This window comes from Balaenoptera ricei, chromosome 4 (genome assembly GCF_028023285.1).
Source record: "Balaenoptera ricei isolate mBalRic1 chromosome 4, mBalRic1.hap2, whole genome shotgun sequence".
In the NCBI taxonomy this organism is placed as follows: Eukaryota; Metazoa; Chordata; class Mammalia; order Artiodactyla; family Balaenopteridae; genus Balaenoptera; species Balaenoptera ricei.
Genome location: NC_082642.1, coordinates 93264274 through 93278019, shown reverse-complemented (window position 1 = coordinate 93278019; position 13746 = coordinate 93264274). Strand labels below are relative to the sequence as shown.

The following is a 13746-nucleotide window of genomic DNA, read 5'->3' as shown; positions in this document are numbered from 1 at the left end:
AAAAGGACTAACTACATCGAGATGGGCAGGAGAGGCAGAGAGACGCTCCCGCCAAAACCCCCAGCCCTGGCGCAGTGGCACACAACAGGAAGGGACCTCACCAGACAAGGGCTTCTCCCGGGAAGTGAGGGGCTGGCAGCCCACGTCAGGAGCCCCGGCCCCTGGGATCTATACCACAGAGATGAGCCCCCCTAACAGCTGGCTTAGGAAACCAACAGGACAGATGTCTAAGGGTCCCCAAGTGCTACACGAAACTGAGACTCCCCTCGTAAAGGGTTCACATACATCTCACTTGCCCCAAACCCTAGCAAAACAACAGCAGTTTGAAAAGTGTTGAGACTATACGTGAAGGAAAGTCATTTAGAATCTGAGAGTACCCACCGAAGGGGTGGGAAATGAGGGAAATGCTCCCCCGGGATGGAAGCACCGGCAGATGCCACTGTTGTGCTCCCCACCTAACCTGCGGGCACAGGTGGGCAAGCTCAGATGCAGGGGCGAGCAACTGTGGCTCTACTCTGCCACAATGCTGAAGCCAGAGCGCTCCGGTGACCAGAGCACTTCCCCAGCCCTGGCGCAGGCAGGTGGGCACAAACAGTCCTGGCATTCTCCTGCTCCCTAGCTAAAGTCTGTGAGTGTGGGAGGCTGCAACACACCCCTGCCCCCTGGCTGGGGCTGGTGAGCATGAGTAGTCACAGCGTTCTCCTGCTCCTGGAAAGCCAACACGCGTGCACGGACAAGGCAATCTCATGCTGCACTGCCGAAGCCTGCGGGCGCGAGCGGTCATCGTTTTCCCACTGCTCTCCTAAAACAAGAGAGCAAGTCCCACCCCCTACACTCTACAGCTACTAATGCAGACGCTTACATTATAGAGCTAAGCAGACAACTGTCTAGCTGAACTGGGAGTGTACTCCTAGAGTTCTAGGATCAGCTTTCTGACAGTAATCCTGACCATGGCTGAGAGACACAACACACAGAAACCACCATCTATACTGTTCCCCTTATTTCACAAAGGAGGAGACTGAACCAGAGGTTAAGAGATCTGCCCTGGTCATGAGGCAGGCTGATAGGATGGAGCAGGGAGTCCTGCCCTCTACCCGACACTCATTCCTCTTCTTGTGCAACACACAAAGACACACACACACACACACACACACACACACTTTCTCTCTCCCCCATGCATGTGCATGCACATGTGCATTACCTTCCTTGTACCTGGAATACTAGGTTGCAACCATAGGTGTCCAGATGACAGGGTGTATGGGCCCCCATGGAGCCGATCCACAACGTACTTTCCTGTCCATTTCTTCCAGGAAACCCAAAGTCAGACCATATCACATCCTGTTTTGAAAATAAAGTCACAGACCATCAAGAACCAACCAACTCTGTTGTATAGGAGTGTTACACATTTTCACTTACACATCTGGTTTTGGGCACTTGGAACACTCTCTTACAGAAATCGCTATAGATGGAAGAGGTTAGGTTTCCAGAGCAATTCAAGAAGTCTTTTTAACCAATAACATATCTGAATAACCCCACTAATAGTAGTTATTCAACAAATATTTACTGTCTGCCTATAACATGCCTGGCACTCTTCTAGAGCATGTGATGAATCAATGCACAAAATAGACAAAAACGCCCACCCAGAGGTTGGAGACCAACAATAAACACTAGACACAGTTATGCAGATATATGGGGGAAGTGGCTCAGGCAGCAGGAACAGTGACTGCAATGGAAATAGAAGTATTGTTTTAAATCTCTGAAGCTCAACTCAGGAATCCAAAAAGGCACAGTCCCTCTAAGCAGTGCAGATATTTTGAGGCATAAGTAATGTACTAAGTTTTTGCACTTTCAAGGACCACATGAAAGAAGCCTTCTCCTAGGTTAGTGGATTTATTTAAAATTAGAGATGCTGGAGCATCTGTAGTAGTTCATACCTACTAAACTAGAGTCTCCAGGTAGAGACACAGCATATCTTTTGAAATACTTTTGCTGTGCTCCTCAAGGTCATTAACTCTTTAAGTGTAAAGAACTTGAAAAAGAGACAGCACAGTGCTTTCAACTTGGCACTCCTTATGTCTAGTTCTGTGGACAGATCCTGCCCAAGTCAACCACTGACCCATAAATACCATCTGGTCCAGTAGTTCTCAAACCAGGCTCCCTGGTACCCCCTGAGGGCACTGGGGGTAGCAGCAAAGGCTCTTTCTTTCAACAAACTGCTCTGCTTGATTTTATTTAGGTTGGAAGAGAGGGTGTTCCTGCCTTTAAATAAAAGTTAGAAAACTACGAACGTAGTTTGACATAAACTCAAATCCATGGAATTTAAGATACGTATAAGCTGAAAAAGAAAAAGAACACAGTAGTGAACCAGGCAGGAAAGTTTTGCTTTCTTTTTTATTTTACTTTTTTGAATCATGAATTTTTCCTTTTGAATTTTAAAAAACAAAACAAAAAAACACTTCTATGTGCAGAACATGGTCCTAAATGCTGACACTACTTTATCAGTATCTTCAAACTTTTCTCTTTTTAGAGGCAAAACATTAACACTACTCAAAGAGAAAGAGGATTTTTGGAGAGACATTTTTAATGGATGGCTTTAAGGAAGACTAGAAAAAGCTTTTTCATTTTTGTTTTGAGTGATAAAAATAGAATATGTGCATATAACTAATATCTGTTATAAAAAGGGGAGTTTTTGCAAGGTCAGCACTACTGTAAACGCATATGGCTCACGTGCAGCAGCTCCAGGGGGTGGCAAAAATCACGTCCCCTCTGGATATAGCCCATATGCTCCATGAAGCGAGCTTACCTCTGTTTTCCCAATGCCTAACATAATACCTGGCTCAGGTTAAGTGCTTAAAACCTTGGCTGCTTGGGAGGAAAAGAAGAATATGTTGGCTTATTATGGGTAAATGGTTCAGGTCAAGAACATTTTTGAGCATCTATTACATACCTGGTATGATGTTGAATGTTTGGAATATGAAAATTAATACAACACAGGCCCTCCCTTCAAATCTCATAATGGAAGATAGTCCCATAAATGGACCCTTCCGATATAATGCAGAAAGTGCTCTCACAGCAGTGAGCAGAGAGTGCTCTAAGATCACAGAAGAAGGGCTCCCAGTCCAAGCAGGGAGCTTAGGGAGGCGTCCAATGAACCTGGTCCTTGTTGAACAATTCACCACACCCCAGTTTGGAATTTAACTAAAGGTAGATGAAAGACACGCAATATAAAAACAAAAAACGGGGATCTGTCTTACCTAAGAAGAGGCTGGTTTAAGTGACTCTTATCTTCTTACAGATACACCCCTTTGGGAGTCTAATGAATGCCGATATCCCTCTCCTCAGAGAAATGCACGCGCGCGCGCACACACACACACACACACACACTCTTTCACATACACTTTGAGGGAGTCGGTGGACCAACCCCAGGTGAGAAACTGTTCTAGAGCATTACTTCAGAAGGAATCACAGAAGGAAAGTTTTTCTACCAGGTCGGGGGTGACTATATGAAAAACTGACGTGAGGCTTCCCTGACCTCTCATCTAACACAGTAATGACTAAAAAAGGAAAAATTATTTTGGAATGATTAGACCAGGGTGACCTAAAATTCAGCTGCAAACTGGCTGGGAAAACCAGAGGGTGAAGGGTTTGGGGGAAAGAGGCAGAGAGAGAGTAAGTCAAAGTAAATTTGTCAGAAAATAGATAGCATTGAGTGTTACCTATTTTGGCTCTCTTCCTCCACGGGCTCTTGAGAGTTGGGACTTTCTTGCCAATTGAGTTCAGCTACTTACAGGTAGTCAAATCTCTGAAATGAGTGCAGGCCCAGGAGGAATCTGCGTTGGGTCTTGCTAGAAACAAGTGACCCTGTTAGGCAGTCACATCAGTGAAACTAACACAGGTGACTGGGGGGGTGATCCATCCTGGAGTCTATTCCCACATCCACTTCAAAAGTTGAAAAAGTCTTTAGAAATCATCTCTATCCATGAAATTCTATTCTACATCATCCCTGAAAAGAGCAAGCGTCTGGTTGATTGCTTACTACAAAATCAGTATTTGCTTTCTTGTAACTTCCAGAAGAAGGTCCTAGATTTGTTTTCCACAAACAACAGGTTTATTTTCTCTTCTGCCAAAAACTGTTGTCTTTAAATTATCTGAAAAATGGTCATGTCTTCTCCTTTATCATTTTTTTCAAATATCTAGACTCAGTAGCATTAAATTTTCCTTCCAGTTTCTCTCCTCTTGACTACCTTTGTCAACAGCCCTCTTAAAGCCTGGCTCCCAAAATGAACCCCAGACAGAGCCTATGTAGTATCTTGCATATGGGTCTCAACATTCCATGATCTGGACATTACACTATTAATACACTGTCAGACAGTGTTTTGTTTTTTTTTTTTTTAAAGCAGCTGAATTATACCATGGCTAATCTAGGCTTGACTGCCTTTTTCTTATGAACTGTTGCCTAGCCATATCTCTTCATTCTTGACGTTACAGAGTTTAGGAGAAGGCCATGGGACCCTACTTTTATCCCTCTTAAATTGAATGTTAAGTTTCTGCCTGGTGTTTTGTAATGTTTAAATGAACCTACATACATGACTCCTAAACCTTCATCTCCAGTCCTAACTTCTTTTCTATTTACGACTAAACCTATATTTTCAACTGCTAAACCTATATTTTCAGCTGCTATCAGGTTATTGAATCCATATGGTGGGACAGGCCCTGATACTAACATTTTCTATGTATCATCTCATTTAATCCTTATGAGATTGAAGGTAGTTATATCTACTGTACAGATGTGGAAACTGAGGGACAGTTCTGTCCTTTTGTTAAAAAACATGGAGACATTTTTGGTTGTCATAATAAATAGGATGGGGGTGCCTTGGTATTCAGTGGATGGGGGTCAGGGATCCAGCTCAACACAACAACAGAAGTTTTGTATCTTGCACAATTTTCATAACACTGAAAAATCTGATCTTAGTTATCTGAGATTAGAGCTCTGACTCTTAATTTCATATATCCTCAAAGGACTTTTGCATGGTTTTAACACATACTGAATTTTCTAGAAACACAATTACTAAGTAAGTCGAGGGAGGATTGTACTTTGTGTTCCTGCAGCTTCATCAAGAGTTGTTCACCGTTTTGAAAAATTAAGTCACCAGCAGCATTGAAACTCATATGATACTTGGTTGAGCAATGTATACACCAATATCAGTCTGTGCTCGTACTGTCTCATCATGGTGACTATGTGTACAGATACAAACATACTCATTTAGCCTCATTTCAAAATGTTAAGTATAAAATATTGGAGATATTCTATGGAATTTTTTAGTAACTCTTCAAAACTGAACCTTTTCCTTGTAGGTAGGTACAAGCATCTGATTAATTCATTACGTCTTCTAGTATAGTGACGCTTGAATATTTACACATTAAATCACATACTTCTGTTTAAATTCTCCTGTATTTTATAGCTGGGGTAGTTTAAAAGTTTTTAAAAATTATTTGTGGAAGTAATTATATCACCTGCAAACTGCATTTCAGAACAGTAAAGGGGATGCAGGTTCTGGTATGAGACCACTGCTACACTATCTCTCTAGTGCTCTCCCAGCATGGGCTGCACACCTCCCTGCCTTTGCTTCTGCTGTTCCCTCTGCCTGGCTGGTCTCCTCGCTGCCCTTCCCACACCCCAATTCACATTTCTCTTTCAAGACCCAATGTAAATGTCATGTCTTTGAACCCTTCCACACTTCCCACCCCGCCCCCTCCCTCCCCTGCCGCATGCAACCTGGTCATTCTCTCTTTTGGTCTCTCTCTCCCAAAGAACTTTGATTCTTTGCCTGTCTGACCCATTCTCCTCAAAGCAGCAAAGAGTGATCTTAAAATATTAAGTCCTGTCCCCCCTTTGCCCTGCACTTAGAATTAGATCCAAATGCCCTCTATCATGGGCCCGCATGACCAGGCCCCTCTCACCTCTGTGACACCTCTAACCCTCTCAGTCTCACTGGCCAAGCCTTCATACTCAATGGCTTTCTTTCTTTTCTTCCAAAAAGGCAAACTCTTGTCACATTCAAGGGCTTTGCACTCTGCTTAGAAAGCTCTTGACCCTCCTTTCACTTGGCTAGCTTCTCATCTTTTAGGAATCAGCTTAAATATCACCTCCTCAGAGAAGGCTTCCCAACTTACTCTTTTAGAAGTTCCTCTGCAGTACTAATTTTGGCCCATTTTTGTTTACTTCATAACAGTTACGACAATCGGTTAGACTCACTTGTCTGATTTCACCATAGAATATGAGCTCCCTGAGGAGAGGAGACCAAGGTTGTCTGTGACTCTCTAGCCCTAGCACAGTAGTTGAAAAACAGGTGTCTGTAGAGTGAATAAACAATCATTCACATTTTACAGTTATTTTCTGTCTTTTGAACACATATTCACCTCACAGACCCCAGCAACTGGCAGAGTCCACAGCACACAACAGAGCTTGAATCTAGTTTCTGCATTCATCTACTCTCAGCTTTGGCTTCATGTTTTTTAATTGGCTGGAAGACTTATTACTCTGCTTTGCCACTGGAAGTTTTTTCTTGGGAAAATACAGGTCTGGTGGGTATGGTCCTGGAGCTCCTTGGTCATCCCAGGCCAGTGCCCAAGTCTAAACAATTCTCCCAACACACAGTGGCTGACAACAGCCACCGGCGACAGCGTCACAGAGAACTCAGCGAGCTCCCCCCGGGTCTGCAACATCAGAGAGGAGCATCCCAGACCACAGCGTGCATCAAGGTTGGGCCTGGTTTCTGGAATAAATGGACTATCCATTCAAAATGATTATATGTTGGCTTTGGAGGTCCACTTAATCACACACCTGGACTTGACTATGTTGTTATGTCTTCTAGCATAGTTATTGAGCATTAACACCTCAAAATATAGGTTGTTTATTATAAATTACTTCCTCGAAAATTCTCCTTTATATTATGGGTAAGGTATTTTAAAAATTTAAAAGAATTACATGTGTAGGTAATTGTACTATCTACAAACTGTATAAAGGGAGTGCAAGATCTGGGAGAGTTGAGAATCACTGCTATAGCACAACTATTAGAATCAAAAACTACTGACCGATAATATATGTGATATGCTAATAGGGGATAGAGACTCAAAAAGTGTAAGGCATAAACATCTCTATTATCAAGAACTCTAAAATCTAGTTGAAGACACCAACCTGAAATAACAACATAAACAAATCAATTACCCCCTCCCCAATATGCCAGAAGGCAATTCTATCATGATCACACAACTGTACAATAAATTAAGAGGTCAAGAATGCTTGATATTTGCTTTTGTCTTTCTCTGTCTTGATCCCTCAGTAAGTACTAATGCATTAGTACTTAATAGAGAGATATGAACTTTGTTCTTTTCCCTTCCTCTCTTCAGTGAGACGTATAGCAGATTGCTAACCTATCAACTTAACCACTAAATAAAACGACCATCAATCATCCTGCCCCAGGGATTTGGCCATAGGAGCCCCCCCTTGAAACTGCCAGCCCTATGACTGCCTAAGAAATCCCTCTGGCTTCAAAATCCCCTTTCCCCAGCTGACAAGGGCATTCTTAGCTATGCACTAAGGATGGCTGTACAGACTCATTCTTGGAACCCTCCCTTTAATGCTGCAATTCTCTCTGGTCCCTATACTTGCTGCCTGCAGAGGCTCTGGAATAACTGTACTTTTTGTAGAAACTGTAAATCTCGCTTCAATTTTTCATGTCCTTCCATGAACAGAGTGTGCCATAAACTGCCTACCTTTTTTAATATCTCATTCTGAATTTTATTCAGAGAGATAACATGCCCAGCTAAGAGACATCCGTTTTCCAGCCTGCCTTGCAGTTCAGTGGGGCCATGAAACTAAATTCTAACCATTAAGCAGAAGTTGTTGGATGGGACTTCTGGGAGAGTTCCTTAAAAGAGAGGCAGAGAGCTGGGAGTACATTTTTGTCCTTCCTTCCTCCTTTCTGAAATACAGTGTGATGGCTCTCTTGGAATACAAGATGGCTTTGAGGATGAAAGCCACATGCTAAAGACAGAGTAGAAAGACAGGAAGAAGCTGGGTTCTTTGGGATGACAAAGCCTCCATTCCAGCCCCAGCCAGCGTACCTCCAAACTTTCCTTAGGTGAGGAAAAAATTCACCATTATGCGTTTAGTTAGGCAATTTCCATTCTGGGATTTCTGTTACAAGCAACTAAGCCTAACCCAAATTGATTCAGGAGGTTAACCCATGGAACCTTGTCTTTCCCCAATAATCTCATTCTGTCAGAGCCTTTATCTTGGGTTTGCAGTTATGCTAGTCCTAAATCCTATATCAGAGAAACATATCCTTGAAGAAATACGCCTGTAGACACTTTGGGGTGGAAGTAGAGAGAGTTTCATGGTACTATTCTTTGAGCATATTATAAATATAGTAGGCTTCCCCAGGCTAGCCTGGAGAACTAACCACAAAGATCTGCACTGTTCCTCCAGGAAAAAAAAAAAAAAAGTTCTGAGTCCAAACAATTGATATACAAATAAAATGTGTAGAACACAAGCAATGAAAATTATAAAAGACAGCAAAAGAGTAAAAAGAACCAAAAGGTCTTGATAATCAACTCTTTAATTAAAAAATAAGACCACCGTTATTATGGAAGTGCTAATGTAGGGCTGCAGTACTGTAATTTAGTAGTCCATTAGATACTCTAGTGGTTAGGGGCAATTCTAGAAGAAGACAATATCACATGTTACCCCAGTACCTAAAGGAATTAACCAGGAATTCAGTCCTGTTTTTTCATCCTCCCCCACATCCAACCCCAGTGGTTTCCTATCAGCCCCAATTGCTGGCCTCTTCCCAGACATATTCTGGGAAATTTATCTGCAGTTTAAAGACACCTAAGAGAGGGACTTCCTTAGTGGCGCAGTGATTAAGACTCCACGCTCTCAACGCAGGGGGCCTGGGTTCAATCCCTGGTCAGGGAACTAGATCCCACATGCATGCCGCAACTAAGAGTTTGCATCCTACAACTAAGGAGCCAGCGAGCCACAACTAAGGAGCCCTCGAGCTGCAACTAAGGAGCTCGCCTGCCGCAACTAAGACCCAGCGCAACCAAATTAATTTTTAAAAAACTATTAAAAAAAAAAGAGAGACACCTAAGAGAAGAGGGATGGAAATAACACACTACAGTGTTTCAAGATCAAATATGGCACAGCTTCTGTACAGAATGAGAGTTATAAGCAAAATTCATCATTTACTCATAGCTGAAAACTGGCTGGCCAAAGAAAATGAACTTGGTTTATAACAAAAAAGTAGTACAGATACTTTATTCTCCTCTTTCCTTTGGATGGTTCTGCCTTGTCATGATGTCCTGAACATAATATGTAATTTATAAATAATAATGGTTTTATTTCTTGTGTACATAGAATGATCATATTTCCCAATAAAAAAAACCAGGACATAAAGGATGACAACGCACATTTTGCTACCTATGAAGATAAGAGTTAGTTGGGGAGAAACTGCTTGAATACCAAAATAAGGAAATATTTAGAAACAATATTTTTTCCACTGCCTAGTTTTCTTTTTAAATTAATTTCACTGAGGTAAAATTTATATACAATAAAACGTACCCATTTTAGACTACAGTTCAACAAGTTTTGACAAATGTATATATTGGAATAATCACCACCATGATCAAAATATAGACTACTTCTACTACCCCAAAAAGTTCCCTCTTACTCCTGTGCTTTCAATCTGCCTGCCTCTACTCTCAGCCCCACGCAACCACCGATCTACTTTCTGTTATCCCAATATTTTGAAACTGGATTCCTTTAAGTACACATAACAGCAAGGAGGATGAGTTTTAAAAATTGCTTGGGCTTCCCTGGTGGCGCAGTGGTTGAGAATCTGCCTGCCAATGCAGGGGACACGGGTTCGAGCCCTGGTCTGGGAAGATCCCACATGCCGCGGAGCAACTGGGCCCGTGAGCCACAGTTACTGAGCCTGCGCGTCTGGAGCCTGTGCTCCGCAACAAGAGAGGCCGCGATGGTGAGAGGCCTGCGCACCGCGATGAAGAGTGGCCCCCGCTTGCCGCAACTAGAGAAAGCCCTCGCACAGAAACGAAGACCCAACACAGCAAAAATAAATAAATAAATAAATATTAAAATTGCTTAATAAAATTGTCTCCAACATTTTAAATAAGAGAATCTAAAAATCTGGTTGTAATTTTAAAAGTTCAAGAAAATGTATATGCTTCAATCTTCTTGATTATACATAATATTCTAAAACTATTACAATCATTTAAACGATAAAATAATGTCAGAAAAAGTACTAAAGTGTAATAGCACATTTTACACTTTTCTGTCTTAAGGCTTGGCTCCACATTCAACTTTAAACTCCCACGGGAGCCAAGTCTTCTATTCAAGTTGGCATCCCCGGTACCTAACACAGCACAACGAATGTTCAAAAATTGCTGAGTTACTGATCTAGGTGACTAGATCTAATTTTATGCTGAAACTGAGTTGCTCCTAAACCTGTTCCAATTAACAAGTTAAATAATTGTTGCAGACTCAAACACCATTTAAAAAATGCTATACAAGCAACCAAATCTTCCATAATTTTACAGGTTTTTTTTTTTTTTTAATTTATTTTTGGCTGCATTGTATCTTCGTTGCTGCGTGTGGGCTTTCTCTAGTTCCGGCGAGTGGGGGCCACTCTTCCTTGAGGTGCACGGGCTTCTCATTGCAGTGGCTTCTCTTGTCTCAGAGCATGGGCTCTAGGCGCACAGGCTTCAGTAGTTGTGGCACGTGGGCTTAGTAGTTGTGGCTCGCAGGCTCTAGAGCGCAGGCTCAGCAGTTGTGGCACACGGGCTTAGTTGCTCCGTGGCATGTGGGATCTTCCCGGACCAGGGCTCGAACCCATGTCCCTTGCATTGGCAGGTGGATTCTAAACCACTGCGCCACCAGGGAAGCCCAATTTTACGGTTTTAACCAAAGAACTTAAGAAAAACTGGTAAGATACTGATAATACAGAATAGTGGCTTTTTTTTTAATCCTACCATTACCAGAAAATAATTCATTCTTAATTTGTTCACCACTAAAAAATGGTATATTTTGAGTTGGAGTGTTCTCAGAGCCTAGATTTGGTGTGAGCTAGTGTAAGCTCTAGGCTCTGAGAATACCCCAATTCGAAACTATTTGCTCTTTTACCGGGCTGTTTGGGTGACTTGTGGTCATGGTTAGTTGGAGTCTATCACGTTAAAAGTTGTCTCATTCTATTTATTCTCCATGCCTAGATCATACACACAGGAAAACTGAATATACATAACACTGTAATGAACTTACATCTGAATAAAAAAAGAAAAAAAACCCGACAAAAATGGAACTTTAAAACAGTATAATTAACTATAATTACTATGTAAAACTTATAAAGGATAAATACTTCAAACAGCCCCTTAAATGAACATTATAAATTAGCAAGTACTTAAGGCCCTTTTCTCCTTGAAAAAATTACCTCAGGGAACAAACAGAAAAGAGGTAGTTAACTCTACCCACAGATAGGCTTGGATAAATACCCAAATTCTTACATTCCAATTTGCCTCATCAGAAAGCATCATGGGCCATCAAACCCCTTTAAACATTACTAAACCACCTGGCTCATTTCAACATACTCTCATAAGTATGTTATAAAGCCCAAGACAGGCTAGAACTAATCTTCCATGTGCTGCATTTTGAGATTCTGTGTCCTGGTGACTTAACAAGGCTCCTGTCTCTCAGCAGCCAACCTGAATCACAACATAAAATGGAATCTACCTGGGAAATGTTCTTGGGGCAAATCCCTTTTGCTATATGTTGATTCTTAATAGCTTCAATTACGATGATACTTACAGATGATTATAAAATGTAACACCTGTCGTTCTTACCTAATGAGTCAGAGATAAAGAAATTTTATGGTACTGTCACAAATTCCCTACCTTCCTCACGAAGTAGAGAATAAAATGCTCCAAATAGATGCTTTACTTAGATCAGTCAATGATATGATGTATAGCTAAAAAAAATAACGAGGCCAATTTCATTTGCCATATATGAAAGTCAGTTAAGTGTCAAAATCATAATTTTTGGCCACCTTTAAGGCTACAGGATATTTTCCAACAATACCACTATATTTACCAGTGCATTTATCAGTATATATAAATATTACATATTTATCACTGAATGAATTTAAGTAGAAGCTGTAAGTAAAAACTTATAAAACTCATTAGAAGGCTGAAGAGAGCCAAGAATTTCTTGTCAAGATTGACAAATGCTACAATTGATTAACTAGAAGCCACAGAAAACTGGACAAGGGTGAAGGTGGGGTTTAAGTTAAAACACCCTCTGAAGGGCCCTAAAGACCAGAGAAATAGCAAAACAAGAAATGGTAAGACTAGGGGAAAAAAATACACTTATGTAATCATTCAAATACCCATTATGGATTCAGCACTATGTTAGCAGTTTGGGGGAATAAAAAATTATACAACATAGTCCCTGTTCCCAAAGAGCTTACAATGCTGTTAGAGAAACAAGTCACAGGCATTCTATGTCACGCGCCATTTAAATAACAATCCAAATAAAAAGTACAGGAATGAAGGCAGGAATGGATGGATGTAGGTATGAGTGGTAGAGAAGGCTTCATAGCCACGGATGAATCTGAGCCGGGCCCTAAGAAGTTGAATTTTAATAGGCAGAAATTGAGAAGAGCATGAGCAAAGGCCAGAAGACGAGAGAACACAGTGGTCCAGCACTCTGCAAGGAGACTACTCAGGGACATATGCAGAGGAGACAGGTCATGTCAGTCATACTGGGGAGAGTCTTAAATGCTACTATCCTTACACAATTTAAAGGCATGAAATGTTTGTGAATATAATTAACATATTTCAATATCTTCATAAGAAACTGCTTTAGAAATAATTAGAGGAGGAGTCAGAACTCGAGGAGAGTAATTTCAGAGAGGATGATGTAGACCAGAGGTTCTCGAAGTGGTGCACAGACCTCTTGGGGGGTCCCTGAGACCCTTTCAGAGGATCTGTGAGGTTGAAACTATTTTCATACTACTACTAAGATGTTATTTTCCTATTTCACTGTGTTGACATTTGCACTGATGGCACAAAAACAATGGTGAATAAAACTGCTGTTGTCAAGCTGTGGAAACAAAGTGTACTAATAGCATTGCATTCTTTTTTTTTTTTTTAAACAGCCTTATGAGGCATAACTGATGTACAATAAACAGTGTATATTTAAAGTGTACAATTTGATGAATTTTTACATACGTATACACCTGAGAAACCATCACTACAATCAAGATGACAAACATTTTGATCATGTCCAAAAGCTTTCCCATAACCTTTTGTAACCTCTCTCTACCCCCTCATTCTTACATAACCACTGATCTATTTTCTGTCACTATAAATTTGTTTGCAAGCTCTACAATTTTATATAAATGGAAGCACATAGCAAGTACTCCTTCTTCATGCTAACACTAACCAAAGGCAAACTAAACAAAGCAGACTTCGGACAAAGTAGACATCAGAACAAGGAAGAACTCAGGAAAGAGAGGATCATCACATCTCGATAAAATATCAATCCATTAAGAGGACATACTAAATGTGCATGAACCTAAACTGTTACTAGCTGCAAAACAAAAACTGACCAACTTAAACTGAAAAAGAAATAAATACGCAATTATAGTTGAGAAATTTCAATACCTGTCTCTA

The 13746-nt window shown here is 41.0% G+C and overlaps 1 protein-coding gene across 6 annotated transcripts in view; it reads right to left on the bottom strand.

Annotated features, from left to right (window-relative positions):
• The window catches only part of HSPBAP1 (HSPB1 associated protein 1), a 56754-nt gene that overhangs the window by 16215 nt on the left and 26793 nt on the right, over positions 1–13746 (bottom strand). For all 6 annotated transcript variants that reach the window (XM_059920980.1, XM_059920979.1, XM_059920984.1 and 3 more), the window contains one exon: positions 1202–1338. In XM_059920980.1, coding sequence (XP_059776963.1) covers positions 1202–1338 — 137 coding nt within the window. The remainder of the gene's footprint in view (positions 1–1201; positions 1339–13746) is intronic.